This window comes from Sander vitreus, chromosome 10 (assembly GCF_031162955.1).
Source record: "Sander vitreus isolate 19-12246 chromosome 10, sanVit1, whole genome shotgun sequence".
NCBI lineage: Eukaryota > Metazoa > Chordata > Actinopteri > Perciformes > Percidae > Sander > Sander vitreus.
Window position 1 is genome coordinate 17,092,548 of NC_135864.1, and position 20,797 is coordinate 17,113,344.

At 44.7% G+C, this 20,797-nt stretch overlaps 2 protein-coding genes across 5 annotated transcripts in view; both read left to right on the forward strand.

The window, feature by feature from the left end:
* Positions 1-120: 120 nt before the first annotated feature.
* On the forward strand, positions 121-4,674 carry LOC144524388 (uncharacterized). 3 transcript variants are annotated; one of them, XM_078260598.1, is made up of 5 exons: positions 121-193; positions 854-1,125; positions 1,392-1,537; positions 1,671-1,788; positions 1,947-4,674. In XM_078260598.1, exons 2-5 carry the CDS (start codon positions 858-860, stop codon positions 2,933-2,935), a joined length of 1,521 nt encoding a protein of 506 aa, XP_078116724.1. In that variant the 5' UTR covers positions 121-193; positions 854-857; the 3' UTR covers positions 2,936-4,674. The 3 variants fall into 3 exon arrangements, with proteins under 3 accessions (XP_078116724.1, XP_078116722.1, XP_078116723.1); XM_078260596.1 differs by having other exon boundaries at positions 123-1,125; XM_078260597.1 differs by having other exon boundaries at positions 123-1,125; positions 1,392-1,510.
* An 11,516-nt stretch (positions 4,675-16,190) lies between these two features.
* LOC144524389 (serine/threonine-protein phosphatase 2A 55 kDa regulatory subunit B gamma isoform) overlaps positions 16,191-20,797 on the forward strand; it is a 28,365-nt gene continuing 23,758 nt past the window's right edge. The window contains exons 1-2 of one of the 2 annotated variants that reach the window (XM_078260600.1): positions 16,191-16,380; positions 16,705-17,023. In XM_078260600.1, the coding sequence (XP_078116726.1) occupies positions 16,948-17,023 (76 nt within the window). In that variant the 5' untranslated portion in view covers positions 16,191-16,380; positions 16,705-16,947. Of the gene's footprint in view, positions 16,381-16,704; positions 17,024-19,969; positions 20,127-20,797 lie in introns of those variants that run through there. The other variant, XM_078260599.1, reaches the window with a different exon arrangement.

Below are 20,797 nucleotides of genomic sequence, written 5' to 3' on the forward strand. Positions count from 1 at the left end.
TAGTACCTCCTCGTCATTGAAAATGACAGATTAATCTGAATGTCTATCTATACAACAATATACACTTATTGTTCTTTTTTTTGGTCTGCTGTACCTTCCCCTTTCTTATCGCGAGACTTGCAATCACATCACAGACATCAACCTGCTTCTAGTCCTGGACGACGAGTCGCCGCATCTTTGAAAGTTACTAAAGGTTTTTCATGGATTTAATATTAGCCAGTGAAGATATTTGCCCACCGAGAATCAAGAACCATTGCCCATCTGCGTATTTGGTTGTTTCCATTGCATGAACACAGTTAAGTGCTAGCACTGGCTACGCTTCGTTGGCTTCCTTGTTTACACGTTAGCTAGCTAACGTTAGAGCTAATTAATCTAATGTTAGCTAACATCGTCACTGACTGCATTGCCTGTTTAACGGCAACCTGTTTTCTTATAGCTAGCTAGAAGTTGACTATGTTTATGTTCTCGTACTATGCAAACTGGGTCCTTGGTATATAAATTACCGCATTGTTTTTCAACACTGCAACGTTAACTAAAAGTAACGCAAGCTTAACGTTAACGTACAATAAAAGTCTTGACACCATAGCTCTGTTGAGATATCTAAAAACGCCACACGGGATATTTAATCACAAGGAGATTGGGTTATAAGAGCAAATTGCTGCGATAGATGGCTATTGGAAATGGCGTAGCTACTTGGCATGGAAACATCTCATGGCAGTCTGTAGATGTCAGGGCAGAGGAGGGTTTACAGTGGTAACGTTAACCACATCGCCCCTCAACTATCTCCGGAGGCCAACTATAGAATTAAACATCAATCCGTTGTTAACATTAAACCATTATCCCTGAAACAAAGGAACATGGAGTCTGTTAGGAGCGCTTTCCACGCTCAGCTGGCCACCGTCATGGACTCGCTTCTGGCAGCCGCTGTGTGCGAGATCGCCAAGATCTTTGAGAGCAGCCTGTGTGAACAGCAGGCGGAGCTAGCGCAGAAAACAGAGGAGATCTCCATCCTCCGAGGCAAGCTGGAGAGGAGGCAGAAGGCGAAGGGTGGAGGGTGCGAGGAAGGAGAGATGTCATCAGGAGACAGAGAAGGAAGCTTAAGGCAGCAGACCCTCACAGGATCAGGTAATGCAGGATATTTCATGGACAACTCACTTTGGTCATTAGAGTAAAAAGACGTAATAAAAGTGGGCATAAAGTAAGCTAATAGTCTAGGATAATTTTGTGTCCTAGGCTGTATCTCAAACCAGTCCATCTTTTATAACTTTAATGCATAGGGATCTGTCCCATTTTGTATTAAGATCAACCTTTTTTGTCATCACTATCACTATTGAACTTGCACCAGATGCTTTAATGATACACTGACCACCTACACTTTTTTTTTCCCACAGGACTGAATGTGGGGAAGGATATGTCTTCTCATTCAGACCCAGCAGAAAGACTCAGTCAGAGCCTCAGCGGCCTGAAAGAAGAGGTCACAGGCCAGGATGGAGCTTCAGTAAAACATGAGGTCATACCCTGTCCTCCTGCTACAAAAGTTGGCTGTTTAATAAACTGAATTATTTAAACTTTTATGATTTCTGAAACAGCCAGCACAAGGTGACATTTGTAACATGCCTTGCTGTTGGCTTTTCCGCACCTTACAGACCAGTTTTACTTGTTCTCCATAGCGTGCTGGATCACAACCTACCCTGGGGTCTGTGGCAGTCCAAGTCCCAGAGGGAAGCATTGCTGCTGGGGACCAGAGGCAGAGAGATACCCTGTCTGCCACACAAGCCAAGGCCAAATGTAAGAAGTCACTATATTCTTCTCCCACTATTGACTATTTAGCATTTTAATGCTAGAGCTAGATAACCTTGAAATTCTTTTGAGTGTAAAGGTGTTATATTACAGGTGGTGAGTTGAAAATGCATTTATTGTCCCTTTCCCTCTTAATTGCTCTGCAGTGTCTCATTGGGATCAGGGCAGTGCAGACCACAGATCCCTCCAGAATCAAGCCTCCACCCCTTTTCTCTCCATCTCCCAGAGCGGGCGTTGCTCCCCCAGGCCTGACCCAAGCCTAGCTCAACCAGGGGAGTGGTTACCAGGGTTGGACACCACCCGGGGTAGGGTGTCCGGTCTGGAGAACCTGCAGGCAGGTGGCACCAGCTGCTCTGATCCAGCTAGCAGCAGCACTGGCACAGACACACCCTGCTTTCGACCAGGTTTTGGCTCTGACGAGACCAGCAACGAAGATGACGACAGCTCTTTTCCTTTCCTGGACCAGGAGCCTGAGAACCACAACTCCAATCAGAACTCAGTGCAGAGCCAAGGTGTGGGGCATAGGGGGGCTCGGCAGGTTCAGCCCCAAGCCCCCTCTGGCGAATCACCATGGAGACCCAGAGATGACAGGGGGGGGAGAGGCCCCATCAATCACACACGGCGGGTCACAACTTTTGTCAATAGAGACCCTCTCCGACCACAATCCAATTCACAGTCGCTCACGCTGCGACACACAAACAGCCTCAGCCCCCCTCCAGCTCCTGGCGGAGGGAGTGGACGACCTTACACCTGTCCATACTGTACCAAGTGTTTCACCTACCCCTCCCACCAGCGCAGACACCTTTTACGCCACACAGGAGTCAGACTGCATCCATGTCAGTTCTGTGACAAGAGCTTCCTCACGCCCTCTGAGCTTACTGTGCACACTCGCACACATACAGGGGAACGCCCTTTTGGCTGCGCTCAATGTGGTAAACGGTTCGCCCGCAGCGGGAACTTAAGAGCCCACCAACGTGATGTTCACATGGGGAAGAGGCCCTTTGCTTGCACAGAGTGCGGGAAGAGATTTGCCCACAGGGGGAACCTGAGAGTGCACAATCACAGAGTCCATCAAGGAGATCCCTACTACATGGATGATCAGCAGGAGCCTGACATAGGCCCCAATCCCATTTGAAAAGATAAAAAAAAAATGATGGCTCTGCACTTTAATTTTGTTTGCAAAATAAACCTTAGGAACTTATTTCTAAACACTAAGAAGAGTATATAAGTATTGAAAGGTGCTGTACTCAAAATTATGAAGAAAAAAAACCCCCAGCAGGCTGGCATTGCCTCTACATGGCAATCACCATTCCCCCAATAGCCTACATGAAATACCTACCTACCTTCTTTTGCGGCCACATGCACTAACGTGCACGTGTGGTCGGACTGGCTATCAAAACAAAGAACAGAGCAGCTCGAATTACACACCAGTGGTTGCGTTAGACTTTCTTGATTTCTTGAACATTTCCACCATCATTAATATCCTCTGCTCTGCTGTTTCACCGCAAAAAAAATATGAAAAGAAGACTGGCCTTTTCTTTACGTGAAGAGCGGATCTCTGTGGCACATACGCACCACCATCATGCTGCTGCTCTCACGCCTGGTGTCGCCAGAGGAAGAGGAGAGAGGAGTGAAGTCGTCGGTACCTGTTACGAGCAGGCTCGAATTATTAAAGTTATGGTAGATCGCCCTCAGAGTTCTAATCTGTCAAAATGACGGACGGCCTTCAGATTGTTCTGTCATTGCTAAAAATATTCCATCAGTGACTGAAAATAATCGCCTACTGCGACCTCTGCAACACACACAGAGGCAGTGTGACTTCATTCTCTGCTCAGGATGCCTTTACTTCACTACATCTCTACATATCAAATATTTGTTTGCTGCTATATTAATGTGACTACAGCCCCTTTTTAAGGTTTTTGTTTTATTTGTGTTTTTCAAATTTGATATTGGGTAAACATAAGATTAACCACCGTCAAATTTTATTATATGTAATTAATACACGGTCAAAGTACATTTTATTTGAGCGACTAATTCTTTTCTCCAAATATCATTCAATGTCAGAATTATAGGTCACACTGAAAAAGAAAACTTTGTATGAACTGTATTGTAAATGGCTGGATATAATCACCCATGAATAATCTGTCGTCGTAAAGAAAATAACTTGTCTCCAGGATGACACTCTTCCAATGATGTTCTTCCCTTATAAGTGAAAAGTCACTGAACAGATCGGAGCACCTTTTCATGACTTGAAGTGAAAGAACTACAAATACAAATACAGGTTTTTAATAAAGGAAATAAAGAAAGTCTAGTTGGTATTAGATTTAGATAGGGCTGGGTATGATATGGTAAAATGTCGATACCGTGATTACGATACCGTTTGCTGAACAATACTTTTTTTGATACCAATTTTATAAAATCCATTTTAACCAAAAGAAATTACAACATTACAGAGTAATCTTTTAATTTATTTTTCAGCTCCTACTACGTGAGCCCTGTCTCTGTGTAACGGAGCGTTTTTCCGGCAGGACTCTACGACGTGTAATGTTAGGCAGCCAATCAGTATCATTATTACGAGGCATTTTTCGATACTCGATATTAAGGAGGCAATTCGGTCGATACCTAAAAAGTATTGAAATCGGTACCCAGCCCTAGATTTAGACCAGTGGCATGCAGAGGTTAGATAGCACGTCTCGTCCTTCAAAATTGTGCTTATGTACTGCCCATCTACTCAAACTTTAATTTTGACGGAGTTGTAAAATATAAAACATGTTATTGCAACAAGTACATCACTGTGTTGTTAAAGAACTGTGCTTTTATTTTCCATCCTGTTTTTGCAAAGTGAAATTAAATAATATACGTATGTACAAAGTATTTGTTCTTGTCAGCCTGAAACATTAATGCATGCTTCAGTACAATCTAATACTGTTGCACCATTCTTTGCCAGACACCAGGGGGCAGTGTCGAAATACAAAAGATTTATAGAAAGCTTTGGACATCGTTGCTAAATAGATTTTTGATAAAAGTGTTGCTGTCAGCATGTTTTACCATGTGCCCTATATTTTCAAATATTTTTCCCTGATGTATGCACTTATGTCATCATGCCATCTCTCTCATGGACATGGTCTGTAAATGTGCTTATAAGGCAAAATCAAATTGTGAGTATATGAGTTCTTGGGTTACTGTTTTAATCGGCAAGAAGAGAAGACCTAATTTCCCTCCTGTAGTTTGGTGTGTGTGTGTGTGTGTGTGTGTGTGTGTGTGTGTGTGTGTGTGTGTGTGTTCCTTTATAGCAAACACCCTTAACAGTACTAAGACATTTTTCCTCAGTCCCTTTTCATTAGAAAGAATGAAAAAAGCTTTATTCATCATATCACTGAGTTGCTGCCCCGTTAAAGGATAGGTTTACATTTCTTCAAGTTTTTCATAAAAGACTATTCTTATGCCCTTATGTATGATAGGTCATCAGTCCCTGCAGTTGTTCCTCCTGTCCACATTGGCCCTGAAAACATTCCTCCCTAATGTGGTTTTATTTAAGTGATGAGGGATATACTCCACTGTCAAATTTAAAAAGTTCAGCATGTTCATGTGAGGCTTCAGCTGAGTTAGTCAAATCAAGTGGGTATCTACCAGAGTCATAGTGGTTTTAGTATGACATTTTATCTTAGTGTTACTATCCTTTCACAGCAAGGAAATGCAACACAGAGGACATTTTGTACTTATAAGACTAAACTTGTAACTTCTGAAAATACCCACTCAATTTGATTGACTGCTGAAGCCACATACAGTATAAGCTCCAGCTGTATTTCTACACAGAACGAAGACTGCATTTTTATGCCCGATTACTCACACCTACATAAAAATGCTTTGAGCGTGTGGGATGTCTGAAGGTTGATGAGACATTTGTCCCTGTCTCTCCCTTTCTCTCTCACACACACACACACACACACACACACACACACACACACACACACACACACACACTCTCTCTCTCTCAACTGCTAAACAAGGCTTGGCCATGTGGCCATGTATTCCCTAGGCTGCTGAGTCCTTGGTTTGCATCGAGAGATTTCATTCAGTGACCCTCTCCGGTGACCTCCCCTAAAGGTCACCTGTGTCTGTCTCTCCCTCTGGGTTTTAGGCACACAGATATAAAAATAAAACTTTTATGAGTGCACAACCAAAAGGCCTAACCTACAGTACAATCGACCTGTCTTGATTATAAGGTTTTATATTTATGGATTTATGGGTCAGAACAGGGCTGTGTGTTTGTTTGTGTGTGTGTGCGTGTACGTGCATGCATGCGTGCGTTTGTGAGTGAACTACTGTTAGTGTGAGAGGATTGAATCCCCACCACGTAAAGCTGCAGGCTCTTACAGTACATTTAACTGAATATACTGTCTAAGTACTGTATTTATGTGGGTCTGGTCTGATAGAAACCCAAATCTACATGCAGATTTGGGTCTCAAAATAGGTGTGGGTGTGTGTGTGTGTGTGTGTGTGTGTATATTCATAGGCAGGGGTCAAATAGGCTTTGCAGTGTTTTCTGTTTGTATATTTGGTTATGTGTAATCTCCTTTCGGCTCTAAGCAGCTTTTCCCTGGGGTGTAGAGGCAACAAATAAACAGTTGACCAGGCTGGAAGGACTGCACATTATGCGTACTTTGATTTTATGTGATAAAAGGTACATGTAGTATGTCGATATTTTATAGATACACCCACTCAAAACAATATTTCTGGTGATTTACCCACATTTTGCCTTCTGGCACTGGGTGGAATACTTTGAAGTATAATGGCTCCACAGTAATTTGATTTGGTATAAATTCAACCTTTCTGTTTGTTTTCACAGTCGGCATGTAATAACACTATATCCCTGTCAGGAAACCATATCCTAGTTAGTGTTTATCACCAGACCACACATTTATCATGTGGTTTTCCAGCAGGGATCAGGCTATAATGTGCTCTTTACCTTTTATGCCACCATGTTTCAGTTTATTTCTCTTGCCCCTGAGGCTGCTGCTTTAATTTTGCCAGAAAAAAAACACACTTTCGAACTCCTGCCATCTCCTTGCCCTCGGCCCAAAGAGTCATTCCATCACCATCCCATAATCCTCCAGGAGTAAAATTGCCCCCCTGACACCCCAGTTTTTGCTCTCTCCTCTCCCAAACATGTCATTCAGACGTAATAAGAGAGGAAATATTTGCCCCTACTCAGCTCAAGACGTATGTGTATGTCCGTCAAATTATACTCCTGATATTGTTGGTGTTTATTAGTATGTGCGTACACCTCTGTCTTCATTTTTTTCCCGATTTTACAGCATGCTTAAGTGTGGGTTTTCATGCATGTTATGGTGTGTTTACGTGTGTACACTTGCCTGCTCCTTTCTGTGTGCCGGGGCTGTAAGAGGTTTAGCCCCAAGGCTGCTCATAATCTACCCAGTCCCACCACTCCCCAGGGGCTGCAATTTCATACTGGTTGCCATTGCTGTAGTGAACCCCCCCCCCCCTTTAGAGGATTTCAGTGCTGTCTCCTGCTCAAGGCACTGCGTTGATCCATCGTCTGCTGACTGTATTTAAGCACTCGCTTAATGTGCTAATAGTGTTAGACTGGGGAGAGGCTGCTGAGCTTTTAACTTTCATCTTCTAAAGCTCTTTGTCTGTTGGAAATGCTGATTTCATGGCTGCTGTCTTAAATCTATTAATAATCAGTCACTATCACAAAATATTAAGTGAGATTCTGGATGTGCATATGACGTGATAACAAGGGCTTTTTGTCAAAGACACTGATGGGATTGTTTCACTATTATGTTGCATGTATGTGCAGTATGTTAAGCATACAGTTGAGTGCAGGGACAGCTTTCTACTGAGACAGTGGACTCATGTGTGTGTGTGTGTGTGTGTGTGTGTGTGTGTGTGTGTGTGTGTGTATCCAAGGCTCTGAGGAGAAGTCACTGGGCAACGCTTACTGGGTTGAATCTCCTCCAGGCAGTGGGGTTGGCTGTTTCTCTTCACATTTTGGGGGTCACAGAGCATGATGGAGTGGTGGAGTAGGAGTACATGATCATCCTTCTTCAGAGTTTCTGGGTTTTCCAAGTGTGTGTGTGTGTGTGTGTGTGTGTGTGTGTGTGTGTTCTCCATAGGCTGCCCTTGGGTTGCTAAGCAACCATGTGTCTGCACATTGGAGTGGGGGTGGGAAAGGAGAGAAGCACCAGGTCAACAGACACTAACAAGCATTGCTGCGTCTGATTGGAAACATTGGTACTGATGAATGATGGTGATCATTATCATGTTGACCGGCTGTAGGCCTGAATTGTGTTGGAGTCTCAAAGTCCACTCCCTCTCTCAGATGTTCATTTATCTGTATCACAAGCTGTGCCTAAAATTGTACTTTTAATCTGCTTAAGAGAAGAGGCAGGGAATTTGGACATGTCCAATGTTAGATTTATTTTGGTGTAATCTTTTTCACCTGTTTTCCAATGTATATAAAATACTAATACTATACTCCCTTATCACTTCCCTCTCATATAAAATCAGCTGTGACGACAGGAAATGTAGCCTACTAGCCAAAAGATCTGATTCCCAAAGACTGGAAGACACCAAGTTTCCTATGAGGGTCACAAGAATTGATTTCTTTTATACATTTGGAAAAAGTCAACGTGGGAAAACCCATGTATCTCTTGTGTATTATCTTGAGACAAAATGAACTGTGGTTTGACTTATGGCTTTGGATACCTATCTGAGGTGGCCTGTTTTTGTTAATCACTTTTGAGGTGAAACATATTAGTTATAGTTCCTCCTGTGCACATATACACATTTTATTTAAATTATGGGATAAACAGTCATTAATTTTTGTTCCCACAATCCTTTTGTTTATGTTAAGGGTCAGAGCTATTTGATATTTATAACTGATCTGTGAACTGAAATGAGTCATCAGTGATTCTACAGATCAGCTGTATAGCTCCTCTTTTTTCACACCGTATTTAATCTTTTTTGTTATTCTTGTTTATTTTCACTAAATCAAGACCCCAGCAAGGACAGTACATCCTTGCCTCAACTAAAGAGTGGTACGTGTGTCTTAAAACATAACATATAAAAACCTGGATGTTGTGGTTAAATGTAAAACCAAATTAAGATTATCCACCAGTGTCCCCACCATCAGGAGATTATGTGAGGACACAATACAGCTCAGATTCACTCCAGGGCATCGGGTCCATGTTACGTTGGGGATGGTGGGTGGTCATGGTCCAAGTGTCACCAAGGTGTCAGGACCGGTCCAGGGGCCAAGCAATCACTGCTGAATGGCATGGTCACTACGGGAGACAGACCGGAGACTGGTGCCACACTGCAGGTTAACAAGGACAAGCTGAAGTGGATTTACAGAACTATATGTACCTGAAAAAACCTCCCACATACATCCAGGGGTGATGCATCGATGTATTAAGGACGTGATTACTGTATTAAAGTGATAACTCGGATTATGAGGATTTACAGTGTGAGAGGGAGGACAGTTAGGTGTGAGCTTGTCTTTCTACCATACAGTCTATGCTCTCTACCTAGGCCTAACTTCCTGTGCCTCCTTCACTAAGATCTTATTTTTTTCCACCATACAAATTGGATTTTAGGACAATGAAATATGAATGGATTTTTAAACTTGGTGCAATCTCTGAACATCTGTTGATCACTTGTAGTTAATTTCTCTGTTGTGCAAACTTTTCTGGGAGCATTTTAAACATTTTAAAAATAAAAACTTACGAAAGTTGTTTCATCCCCAAAAAATAATAATCTGATGCCATCCAAATACACTCGGGTACATTTTTGTTTGTTTCAGCTTATTGAAACAATAGCACGGGAATTGTTTAATTATTCAGTCTTACTTCTCTAATGAACCCCTTTATCCAGCATCAGCAGCAGGTGTTTTTTAGTAAACAAGCTTAAATTGGTGTAACGTTAACTTATACAGTAGCTAGCTAGCTACATTACCTGCAAGCACTAAATGCAGATATCACGTTAGTTGCAGCTGGTGAAGAAAGTTGAACATTTAGAAAGCTAAAGCAGATATTTGTCTTTCCGTGGGTTGGTGGAGGACAAGCCAGAGTTAAAAGATCGGTAAATATTGAACTTAACATATCCATAATTTGTCCAGAAGCAATGTGGCCGAACGTTAAAAGTTAGCTATTAGCTAGGCGACTGTTTGCTAGCACGTTAGCCATAGCAATGCTATACGGCTAACGTTAACATGTTTTGAAGCGCGTTTCGGAGTTTTTCTGCCCCACAATTGTTTAATGTAGATTTACGTTTACCTATGACATAACATATTGTAAGAAATGTTGTAGGTCCTGGGCATATATTGTTGTTTTGTTTTGTTATGCTAGCTAGGTCATGATACTGGAACCTATTTATTTAAGTGGTTTAGCTAGCTAAGTGAAAACCCCAATAGCACAAAATGCAAATACATTGACACCATGAAGTGATATAACAGAAAAAATAAATAAATCATCATATTTAAGTAGGTGGAACCAGGTAACGTTTGGCATTTGTGCTTGATAAATTACATGAACGCTTAATCGATTGCCAAAATGATTGATGATATTCCTTTTTGTATATGAATGATCGATTAACCATTACAAATCTCCATTCTTAATTGAGTGAACAACAAACTGAACAGGAAAAATTGCAACAATATATATACTTTGTGCAGCACTATAATAGGTCTTGATGATAGTAAATATGCAATATCCATATGTCTTTATAGCTTTAACCAATCTTAGGTATACAAACAGATATGAAAGCATGTCCAAGAATACTGAAAACAATAAAAACATTAGTATTGTCTCTCACCTCTTTCTTTCTGCTTTGGGTTTGACAAATTGGTCAGATCTAACACTGATGGGGCCTTCAGTAAGAGCTAAACACCAAACCTTCTGGGTTTAGAGATTTAACCACAGGAGGATTTTGGTGGTATATGGTTGGGTTGAATAGATAGAGAGGTGCAGGTAGAACAGTAGCTATCTATGGGAAACAGTGGGCTGGCTTTGGGGAGCTTTGTGGTGGATGTTAGGCTGGCGGGGGGCAGTTAGAAGGGCAGATATGGCGGTGGAGCATTGCCCATCATTGGTAAGTATTGGGTGGGGGAGGGCGATGCTGGCAGTCTTGGAGTAACTCCGATAAACAACTCTTCTTGCTTGGGGGGGGGGGGTGTTAAAGCCTGGTGGCAGACAGCCAGCATTAGTGATGGCACCAACTGTTACTGGCAGCCCCTCACTCTGCTGCCACTCTGACTGAAGCCTCTGTGTGTGTGTGTTGATGGGTGAATTTAAGTGCTCTTATAGCCAGTAATGACTTCTGATCCCTTCTTGTAGGGCTAGGCAATATGGTTGAACTATTTCATCCTAATATCAATAAGGATATTTTTCTAATGTTGATATACTTTATATTGCAATATGGCAAATTAATGCAAGATCATATATAGAATTATCAAACTGATGTGCAAAGTAGGGCAGATACCTAAAATCTTTATCCTGCTAATACTAAGTATTTTTGTGTCTTTTTTTGAGTATGGATACTACCAACTAGAGCAGAAATGATAAACAGATTGGTTGATTGAAAGAAAATGTCAGAAATTGAATTGCTTGTGACAAATCAATTATCAAAAGATTTGCTAATTAATAGCAAAGTTAATTAATAGCAAATCTTGTAATAACTCTAGAAAATTGCATGTGAAGTTTGTGAAATGTGAGCATTTGCTAGTTTTCTTAGTCCTCTATGATAGTAAATAGTTAATATCCTTGAGTTTTGTAGTGTTCCATCCATCCATCCATCTTCATCCGCTTATCCGGGGTCGGGTCGCGGGGGTAGCAGCTCCAGCAGGGGACCCCAAACTTCCCTTTCCCGGGCCACATTAACCAGCTCCGACTGGGGGATCCCGAGGCGTTCCCAGGCCAGGTTAGAGATATAATCCCTCCACCTAGTCCTGGGTCTCCCCCGAGGCCTCCTCCCAGCTGGACGTGCCTGGAACACCTCCCTAGGGAGGCGCCCAGGGGGCATCCTTACCAGATGCCCGAACCACCTCAACTGGCTCCTTTCGACGCAAAGGAGCAGCGGCTCTACTCCGAGCTCCTCACGGATAACTGAGCTTCTCACCCTATCTCTAAGGGAGACGCCAGCTACCCTCCTGAGGAAACCCATTTCGGGCCGCTTGTACCCTGGATCTTGTTCTTTCGGTCATGACCCAGCCTTCATGACCATAGGTGAGGGTAGGAACAAAAACTGACCGATAGATTGAGAGCTTTGCCTTCTGGCTCAGCTCTCTTTTTCGTCACAACGGTGCGATAAATTGAATGTAATACCGCACCTGCTGTGCCGATTCTCCGACCAATCTCCCGCTCCATTGTCCCCTCACTCGCGAACAAGACCCCAAGGTACTTGAACTCCTTCACTTGGGGTAAGGACTCATTCCCTACCTGGAGAAGGCACTCCATCGGTTTCCTGCTGAGAACCATGGCCTCCGATTTAGAGGTGCTGATCCTCATCCCAGCCGCTTCACACTCGGCTGCGAACCCGATCCAGTGAGTGCTGAAGGTCACAGGCCGATGATGCCATCAGGACCACATCATCTGCAAAAAGCAGCGATGAGATCCCCAGCCCACCGAACTGCAACCCCTCTCCACCCCGACTACGCCTCGATATCCTGTCCATAAATACTACAAACAGGATTGGTGACAAAGCGCAGCCCTGGCGGAGGCCAACTCTCACCTGAAACGAGTCCGACTTACTGCCGAGAACCCGGACACAGCTCTCGCTTTGGTCGTACAGAGATTGGATGGCCCTGAGAAGGGACCCCCTCACCCCCGCACTCCCGCAGCACCTCCCACAGTATCTCCCGGGCACCCGGTCATACGCCTTCTCCAGATCCACAAAACACATGTAGACTGGTTGGGCATACTCCCAGGCTCCCTCCAGGATCCTTGCAAGAGTAAAGATCTGGTCCGTTGTTCCACGACCAGGACGGAATCCGCATTGTTCCTCTTCAACCTGAGATTCGACTCATCGACCGAACCCTCCTTTCCAGCACCTTGGAGTAGACTTTACCGGGAGGCTGAGAAGTGTGATACCCCTGTAATTGGCACACACCCTCTGGTCCCCCCTTTTTAAAAAGGGGAACCACCACCCCGGTCTGCCACTCCTTAGGCACCGTCCCCAGACTTCCACGCAATGTTGAAGAGGCGTGTCAACCAAGACAACCCCTCCACACCCAGAGCTTTAAGCATTTCTGGACGGATCTCATCAATTCCTGGGGCTTTGCCACTGTGGAGTTGTTTAACTACCTCAGCAACCTCCACCAGGGAAATTGATGCCAATCCCCCCTCATCCTCCAGCTCTGCCTCTACCATAGACGGCGATAGTCGGATTTAGGAGTTCCTCAAAGTGCTCCTTCCACCGCCCTATTACCTCCTCAGTTGAGGTCAACAGCGTCCCCATCCTTACTGTACACAGCTTGGATGGTTCCCCCGCTTCCCCCTCCTGAGGTGGCGAACGGTTTTCCAGAAGCACCTTGGTGCCGACCGAAAGTCCTTCTCCATGTCTTCTCCGAACTTCTCCCACACACGCTGCTTTGCCTCTTTCACGGCAGAGGCTGCAGCCCTTCGGGCCCTTCGGTACCTTGCAACTGCCTCCGGAGTCGCCTGGGATAACATATCCCGGAAAGACTCCTTCTTCAGTCGGACGGCTTCCCTGACCACCGGTGTCCACCACGGTGTTCGTGGGTTACCGCCCCTTGAGGCACCTAAGACCCTAAGACCACAGCTCCTCACCGCAGCTTCAGCAATGGAAACTTTGAACATTGTCCACTCGGGTTCAATGCCCCCAGCCTCCACAGGGATGCACGAAAAGCTCCGCCGGAGGTGTGAGTTGAAAGTCTGTCGGACAGGGGCCTCCTCCAGACGTTCCCACTCACCCCGCACTACCCGTTTGGGCTTACCAGGTCTGTCCAGAGTCTTCCCCCACCCCCTGACCCAACTCACCACCAGATGGTGATCGGTTGACAGCTCCGCCCCTCTCTTCACCCGAGTGTCCAAAACATATGGCCTCAGATCAGATGAAACGATTATAAAATCGATCATTGACCTTTGGCCTAGGGTGCTCTGGTACCAAGTACACTTATTAGCATCCCTATGTTCGAACATGGTGTTCGTTATAGACAATCCATGACTAGCACAGAAGTCCAACAACAAACAACCACTCTGGTTTAGATCAGGGAGGCCGTTCCTCCCAATCACGCCTCTCCATGTGTCTCCATCATTATCCACGTGCGCGTTGAAGTCCCCCAGCAGAACTATGGAGTCCCCAACTGGAGCCCCATGCAGGGCTCCACTCAAGGTCTCCAAGTAGGCCAAATACTCCGAACTCTTGTTTGGTGCATATGCACAAACAGTCAGAGTTTTCCCCCCACAACCCGCAGGCGTAGGGAGGCGACCCTCTCGTCCACCGGGTTAAACTCCAACGTAGCGGCGCTCAGCCGGGGGCTTGTGAGTATCCCCACACCCGCCCGGCGCCTCACACCCTGGGCAACTCCGGAGAAGAAAAGAGTCCAACCCCTATCCAGGAGTATGGTTCCAGAACCAAGACTGTGCGTAGAGGTAAGCCCCACCAGATCTAACCGGTAGCGCTCCACCTCCCGCACAAGTTCCGGCTCCTTCCCCCACAGAGAGGTGACATTCCACGTCCCCAGAGCCAGCCTCTGCTGCCCGGGTCTGGTCCGTCGAGGCCCCTGACCTTCACTGCCACCCATGTGGCAGCGCACCCGACCCCAGCGGTTCCTCCCACAGGTGGTGGGCCCATGGGATGGAGGGATGTCCGCCACGTAGCTTTTTCGGGCTGTGCCCGACCGGGCTCCGTGGCAAACCCGGCCACCAGACGCTCGCTGACGAGCCCTCCATCTGGGCCTGGCTCCAGACGGGGGCCCCGGGCTTCCTCCGGGCAGGGTCACTTCATCCCTTCCTCGATTTTTCATAGGATTTACTCCAGACAACACAGCCCTCAGGTTCATAGGGACACACAAACCTCTCCACCACGATAAGGTGATGGTTCCCGGAGAAGCCGGGAGTGTAGTGTTGGTTAAACAAAACAAGCTATTTGAAGATGTCAGTTGTGAAATTGTGACAGATATATTGACTGAATAATAATAATGAAAAAAATCCTATACTATACTATCAATAATATCGATACAAAAGAAAACTGATCTGTCTTCACGTTCTTTAGTGGCAAATCCAACAAATGAAGTAGCCCATTTATAATGCATTCACCTCATAATTTAGGACACATGGCTCTTCCCTAGTACATAATAGTACAATAGCTGCTTTTTATAGTGAACAGTATCAGTATCAATATTAGAGATTCTGGCGCTGGTATTGCTTTTTTGTGGTATTGCCAACTCTTAATTCAAAGCAATGAAATGTGCTTCACTATTATGCATTACATTTAACCAAACTCTTATTTAAAACTTAATATAAAGACTTAAAGCTATAGTGTGTAGTTTCTGTCGCCCCCATAAGGAATTCTAAGTAATGACAACAACACTGTCGGCGCATCCACATGACGCAAGCCTTCGGTGATCGCGCATCACCTCCATCACTCCTCCACCCCTCCGCCACGCAGTTGCGAGTAGCGTTGATCAAGGAGGACACAGAAGATTAAAAAAAACATGATGGGCTCTTCAGAAAAGGTAATTATCTTGTAATTTTTACTTCCAAAGCTGAACGCTGCTGTTTTTACTGTGCAAATACTAAAGTTGAGATTTTATGCTAAGATAAGCTAATGGTATTTTCCAGATTTCCCAATTGTTGAACTACAGAAATTCATAGAACGATAACTTGATCAGATCATATAATTATATGCAACTGCTCTACGTTGATAAACAGTAATTAAAGCCCTACCTTCTATGCAGACTTGCGTATAGATTCTGCTAATACTGTGTGTGTGTGTGTGTGTGTGTGTGTGTGTGTGTGTCTGTTTTAGTCATCTCTGTGCTAATTGAATTATGTCTCAGGGTGAATCCTCTAGTAGTCACTGTAGTGGTTCATATTCAAGTGAAACAGTCCTACTGTGCTCTCATCCTCTCTCTGCTTTCTCTCCCATTAGTCACAACCCTAGAAGACATTTCCACTTTCACTCTGCCACCCACTCTATCCCTCTCTGTTTCTTTATCATATTTAATCACCTGCAGTCAGTGGTCAGGCAGATCTCAGCTCTGATTGGCTACTCCCAGGAGTGGGCGGGGCCCGCTCTGATGCATCCCACACACGTATGAGCGCAGCAAGACAGATTGTCTCTCTCTCTCTCTCTCTCTCTCTCTCTCTCTCTCCCCCTCTCTCTACCTCTCTCTCCCCCTCTCTCTACCTCTCACTCTGCCTTAGATACATACGCCAGAGCACAGACTGCAGCAGAACGGGCCAGTAGGATTTTCCTCCTCATCCTGGAACAGCCGAGAAACCAGAGAGACAGTTACCCGCTGAGGAAGAGAGAGACATTATTCATGGAGGATCCACTGAGGAGTACCTGACCCACAAGCTGCCGAGTGTGTAGGTGAGTTAGTGTTTGTCCCACTGTATATGTGTGTCCATGAGTGTGATTTCACTGCAGAAGCAGCAGCACTGCAGATACACCGACCAGGGCCACTGCTCATCCCTCTCTCCCCTCCCCCCACTCTCCTCCTCTTCATCTCCTCTCTTCTCTTGGATAATTAACAAGTAGGGGCTTTATCCATTTCTGAGAGCACAGAGCTGTGTATGTTGTGTGTGTTTGCGAGAGTAGAATTGGTCTGGCCACACCTGGACTCAGCAACTGCAGAGTGAACAGTCTCACCCATGGTCGTTTTTGAACTGTTTTCAAATAATCCTCCTCCTGCAGGTTTGCATCTGGCTCTCAGAAGCAGTTGTGTGGACTCCTACACGCACCCATCCCTCGACGGGACCGGCCCACTCCCTCCTTAGTTAAGGATAGGATGCCCGGCTCTGCGCCCTTGTGCTGAGGAGGCGTCTGCGGGCGAAAGTATGGGCGCTGTGCTGACCGGAATCCCCACCACCCCCTCCACCACCGATCTGCCACCACCACGCCGCCCCACCAAGACGGGCGCTTCCCCCAGCCCCGCCGATGGGCGAAGACACTGACGCCACCCCGACGCTCAACCACCGCGGCTTCCTCCCCGACCACAACTATGTGACTGAAGGTAAGAACATGACAGAGGAAGGAACATTTGTCTAAATGTTACAAAGAGTATGTTTAAGTGTGCCCCCATGAGAGCGTGTTTCTATGTATCGGACTTCTGGAACGTGTGTGTGTGTGTGTGTGTGTGACAAAGTGTATATGTGTGACAATGTGTGTGGCAAAAACAAGCTCAGGACGGCTTTCTCAATCTTCTGTAAGCTCTGTGTTGTTCAGACAGAGTTGCAGACAGAGCAACAAGAACTAGGAAGCAAAACACTCTCCTCTTAAAAATGAAGCCGTCTCTGGGCGAGTTTTCCTCCTTCTTCCCTCGTCTTTATTTCTTCAGACTCTTCTCAATTTGTTTTGTGTCCTACACTTTTCATTTCTGTGTTTTTGTTTATTTATGCTTTTGGAACCACTTTCTTACCTTGTGTAACAGCTGTTTTGTCACACTGCAGGGAAGAATTGATCTGGCCTGTGTGTCCGAATGTGTGTGTACATACCTCTGTTTCTGTGGAAGAATAGCGTTTTTTTTTCTTCTGCAAACAGCATACAGTAATTTCCGGAAAAAAACAAGCCAGAAATTTCCAACACATTCTTTTATACTCATTGCACTGCATGCCATCTCTCACATCATGATGGAGTCACACAAATGCATTGTTATTAAATTTAGAGTATCACCTCCTCGGTGGGGGGGTATTAAAAAGTCCGGCAGCACAAAAGCTGTGCAAACCAATTCATTCTTTTGGTTTGTTTCATAAAACAGATGGATTATAACCTTGGATAACCCCCTTTCTGCTAATCTCAATTACACCACTAATCTCACCTGAACACTAGCTTCCCTGTCTGCCTTCCTGCCTGTCTGTCTGTCCCCAATCTCTTTCTTACACTCTTAAACATGCTGCTTTTCATGCTTGGCCGATATGATTGACAAGTTGTCTCCACCCACCAATAATGGCAGTATTAATTATTCCACACATCTCAGGCAGACAGACATTATTCAGGGTGAATTGCTGATGAGCTCACAGCAAGGTGGACACACCACTGAACACTATTGGTCTGAAAGGACTGTGCAACACATGGACAGCCTGAAAATAGATAGTTGCAGTAATAAGTAGAAATCATGCTATAAAATCAATCTCACAACAATTCCCCTAATGACCCAAAAAAGATAATTTCCTGTCACAAAAACAAAATGATTCATTACCTGACTCCTCTTCTACATTCACTCCAACCCCCTCCACCTTTCCTCAATGTTCATCCCATCCCCCGTCCTCCTGCCCATTTCCATCCCCCACTGCCTCCCTCTCTCTCTTTCCCCATCGGTCCCCTAATGCAACTCGCAGCATTGCCCGGTGCTGAAGTAGCGTGTCTGCCAAACAATTATCCAACAGTGCTCTAAAGGCTGCTCAAACACAATGTGCCTTTGTATGTGTGTGTGTGTGTGTGTGTGTTAAAGAGAAAGACAGAGAGAGGTGGTGGTGCATGTGATTTTATGCTTGGGTGTATTTTGTAAGCACCTGTGTGTCTCCATTTTCTTTATGTTTTGCCTGTGTTGCATTCATATTTATGTCTGTGTCTTTGAGTGCATACTGTGGGTCTTTTTGTTTGCACAGGTCTATGTATGTGTGTATGTGTGTGTGTCTGTCTGCCTGCAAAGGGGTTTGTGTGTGTTTATATGTGTGCGCATACATAACAGTGTGTCTGTAGATCTTCCCGTGGGGATTCCCCTGCCCTTTCACTCCTACAGGGGAGGGATGCTTAACCTCCCTCTACCTTAACGTCCTTCCCCTTCCTTCTTCCCTCCATCTTTTACTCCCGTCCTCTCACTTCTTTTGCCCTCCCCAACATCTCCCTTTGCTAAACCCTCACCTCCGACTGGAGCGGCATTGGGTTCAAGGATGGATGAGGAAATAATAACAACAATTCTATATTGCACTAAATGCATTATTTATTACTGATTCCATTTCGTAAATAATGCAAGCACAATAACTCATAATTATTGTGCACCATTTACAGAAGTATCAATGCTGTTAAATTAAAACAGCTAAATGGTAAATATTTTACATTGTACAAACAACAAATATGTGAAAATATAAATTGCATATGTAACTCTAAAAGTAAAAATTCCAAACATTTGCTGATTGCAGCATCTCCAACAATTATATTTTCTTGAATGCCTTAATTTTATAGAATTTTAAACTGTATTCCTTTGGGTTTTCACGCCCACTTGACTTGACAGTGAATTGCTTTGGACTTTAGAAACCTGTGATGAGCAGATGTCATTATGTTTGACATTTTAACTGACAGATTAAAAAAAAACACGCTCAATTCACAATTAGACCTTGAAGACTGGGTGCTGGATCCTTAATATGGATATTAATATGTAAAGGCAAGACTAGGACAGCACTCCACTTTGACTTAATATTGGTGTGGCAGTATTAAAAAGTCAAATTGGAGTGCTGTCCTAGTCTTGCCTTTGCAACTGACAGATTAATCAATAATGAAAGTAACTGTCAGTCATTATACCTGTATGTAAGTAAGTGAGCTTTCACCAGCTCTCACTGCTCTTTTCTAATTGTCAATCACCTCTGGGGAAATGTGAGAGCTATCTAAGCTTATTGTTACATTCACCTGCAAAACGTCATTTCGGAAAAGAGGCTTACTAAAACATATTAAGACTCTGTCCCACAAGCTGTCAATCTATCTCCGTCCTGCATGTCTTGCAAGCCTTCCTGCCAAACCCAACATGTGAATACATCATGTTGTATAGATACAGAATAATCATAAATACGCCATCGGTATTTTTTTCTCTGGTGAGTACTCATGGCCGGATGTGGTGATGCAGTAACTCAGTCCCTACCCTTAACCCCATCCACCCTCCCTGGTCCTTCCCTCCTTACTCTCTGCTCCTCCCTGTTGCCCATCTCCCTCCTTTCCCTTCCCTCCATACTTGCTCCTCTTGCAGGGCTGCTCCTGGCTATAGCCTGAAGAGCTCCGCCCATCCTGTCCACCCCTCTCCACCCTGGAGTCCTCCCCCAGGATGTTGAGCCCCATCCAGGTCCTGTGCTCCGACATCACTACCCTTTCTCTGGAGCCCGAGCCGTTTGCCTCTTACACTGAAGGTGTGTGCTCTATCCTCTTCTATCCCGAAGGTCATATCTGTGTCGCACAGTTGCTCCACATGACCCCAGTGTGAGATATGAGAGTTTATATGTTTGTGTGTGTGTGTGTGTGTGTGTGTGTGTGTGTGGTTGAATGTGAGAGAGTGTATGTGTGTTCTGATGGAGTGTGCGTGCCATTAAGTATGCCGGTAATTTGAGTAGGGTGAGTTCTCACCTGAGTCTGAGTGTTATTAATATCTTACACATCACTTTGTCTCTGTCTGTCTGCCTCATCCTTTTTGTGTCTCTATTTTTGTACCTGCCTCTTTATTTTTGTCTCAGTCTGCCTGCTTCAGTGTGGATTGTGTGTGTGTGTGTGTGTGAGCTTTGATTTCCTAAAATAGTTTGGCCAGACAACACCCTGTCTCTTTCAAAGCATCTATCTTACCGTCTACCTCAATAAACACGGATGAAGACACACACACACACACACACACACACACACACACACAGACACTCACACACACAGACACTCACACACAAACAAAACAAAACAAAACATGAGAAAAAAGAAAAAGAAACTAACCTGTTAACCCAAATACACTGTGCAGACATTCATATACGCACACACGTAGGGCTACAGCTCACGATTTTTCATTATCAATTCATCTGCCGATTATTTTCTTAACTTA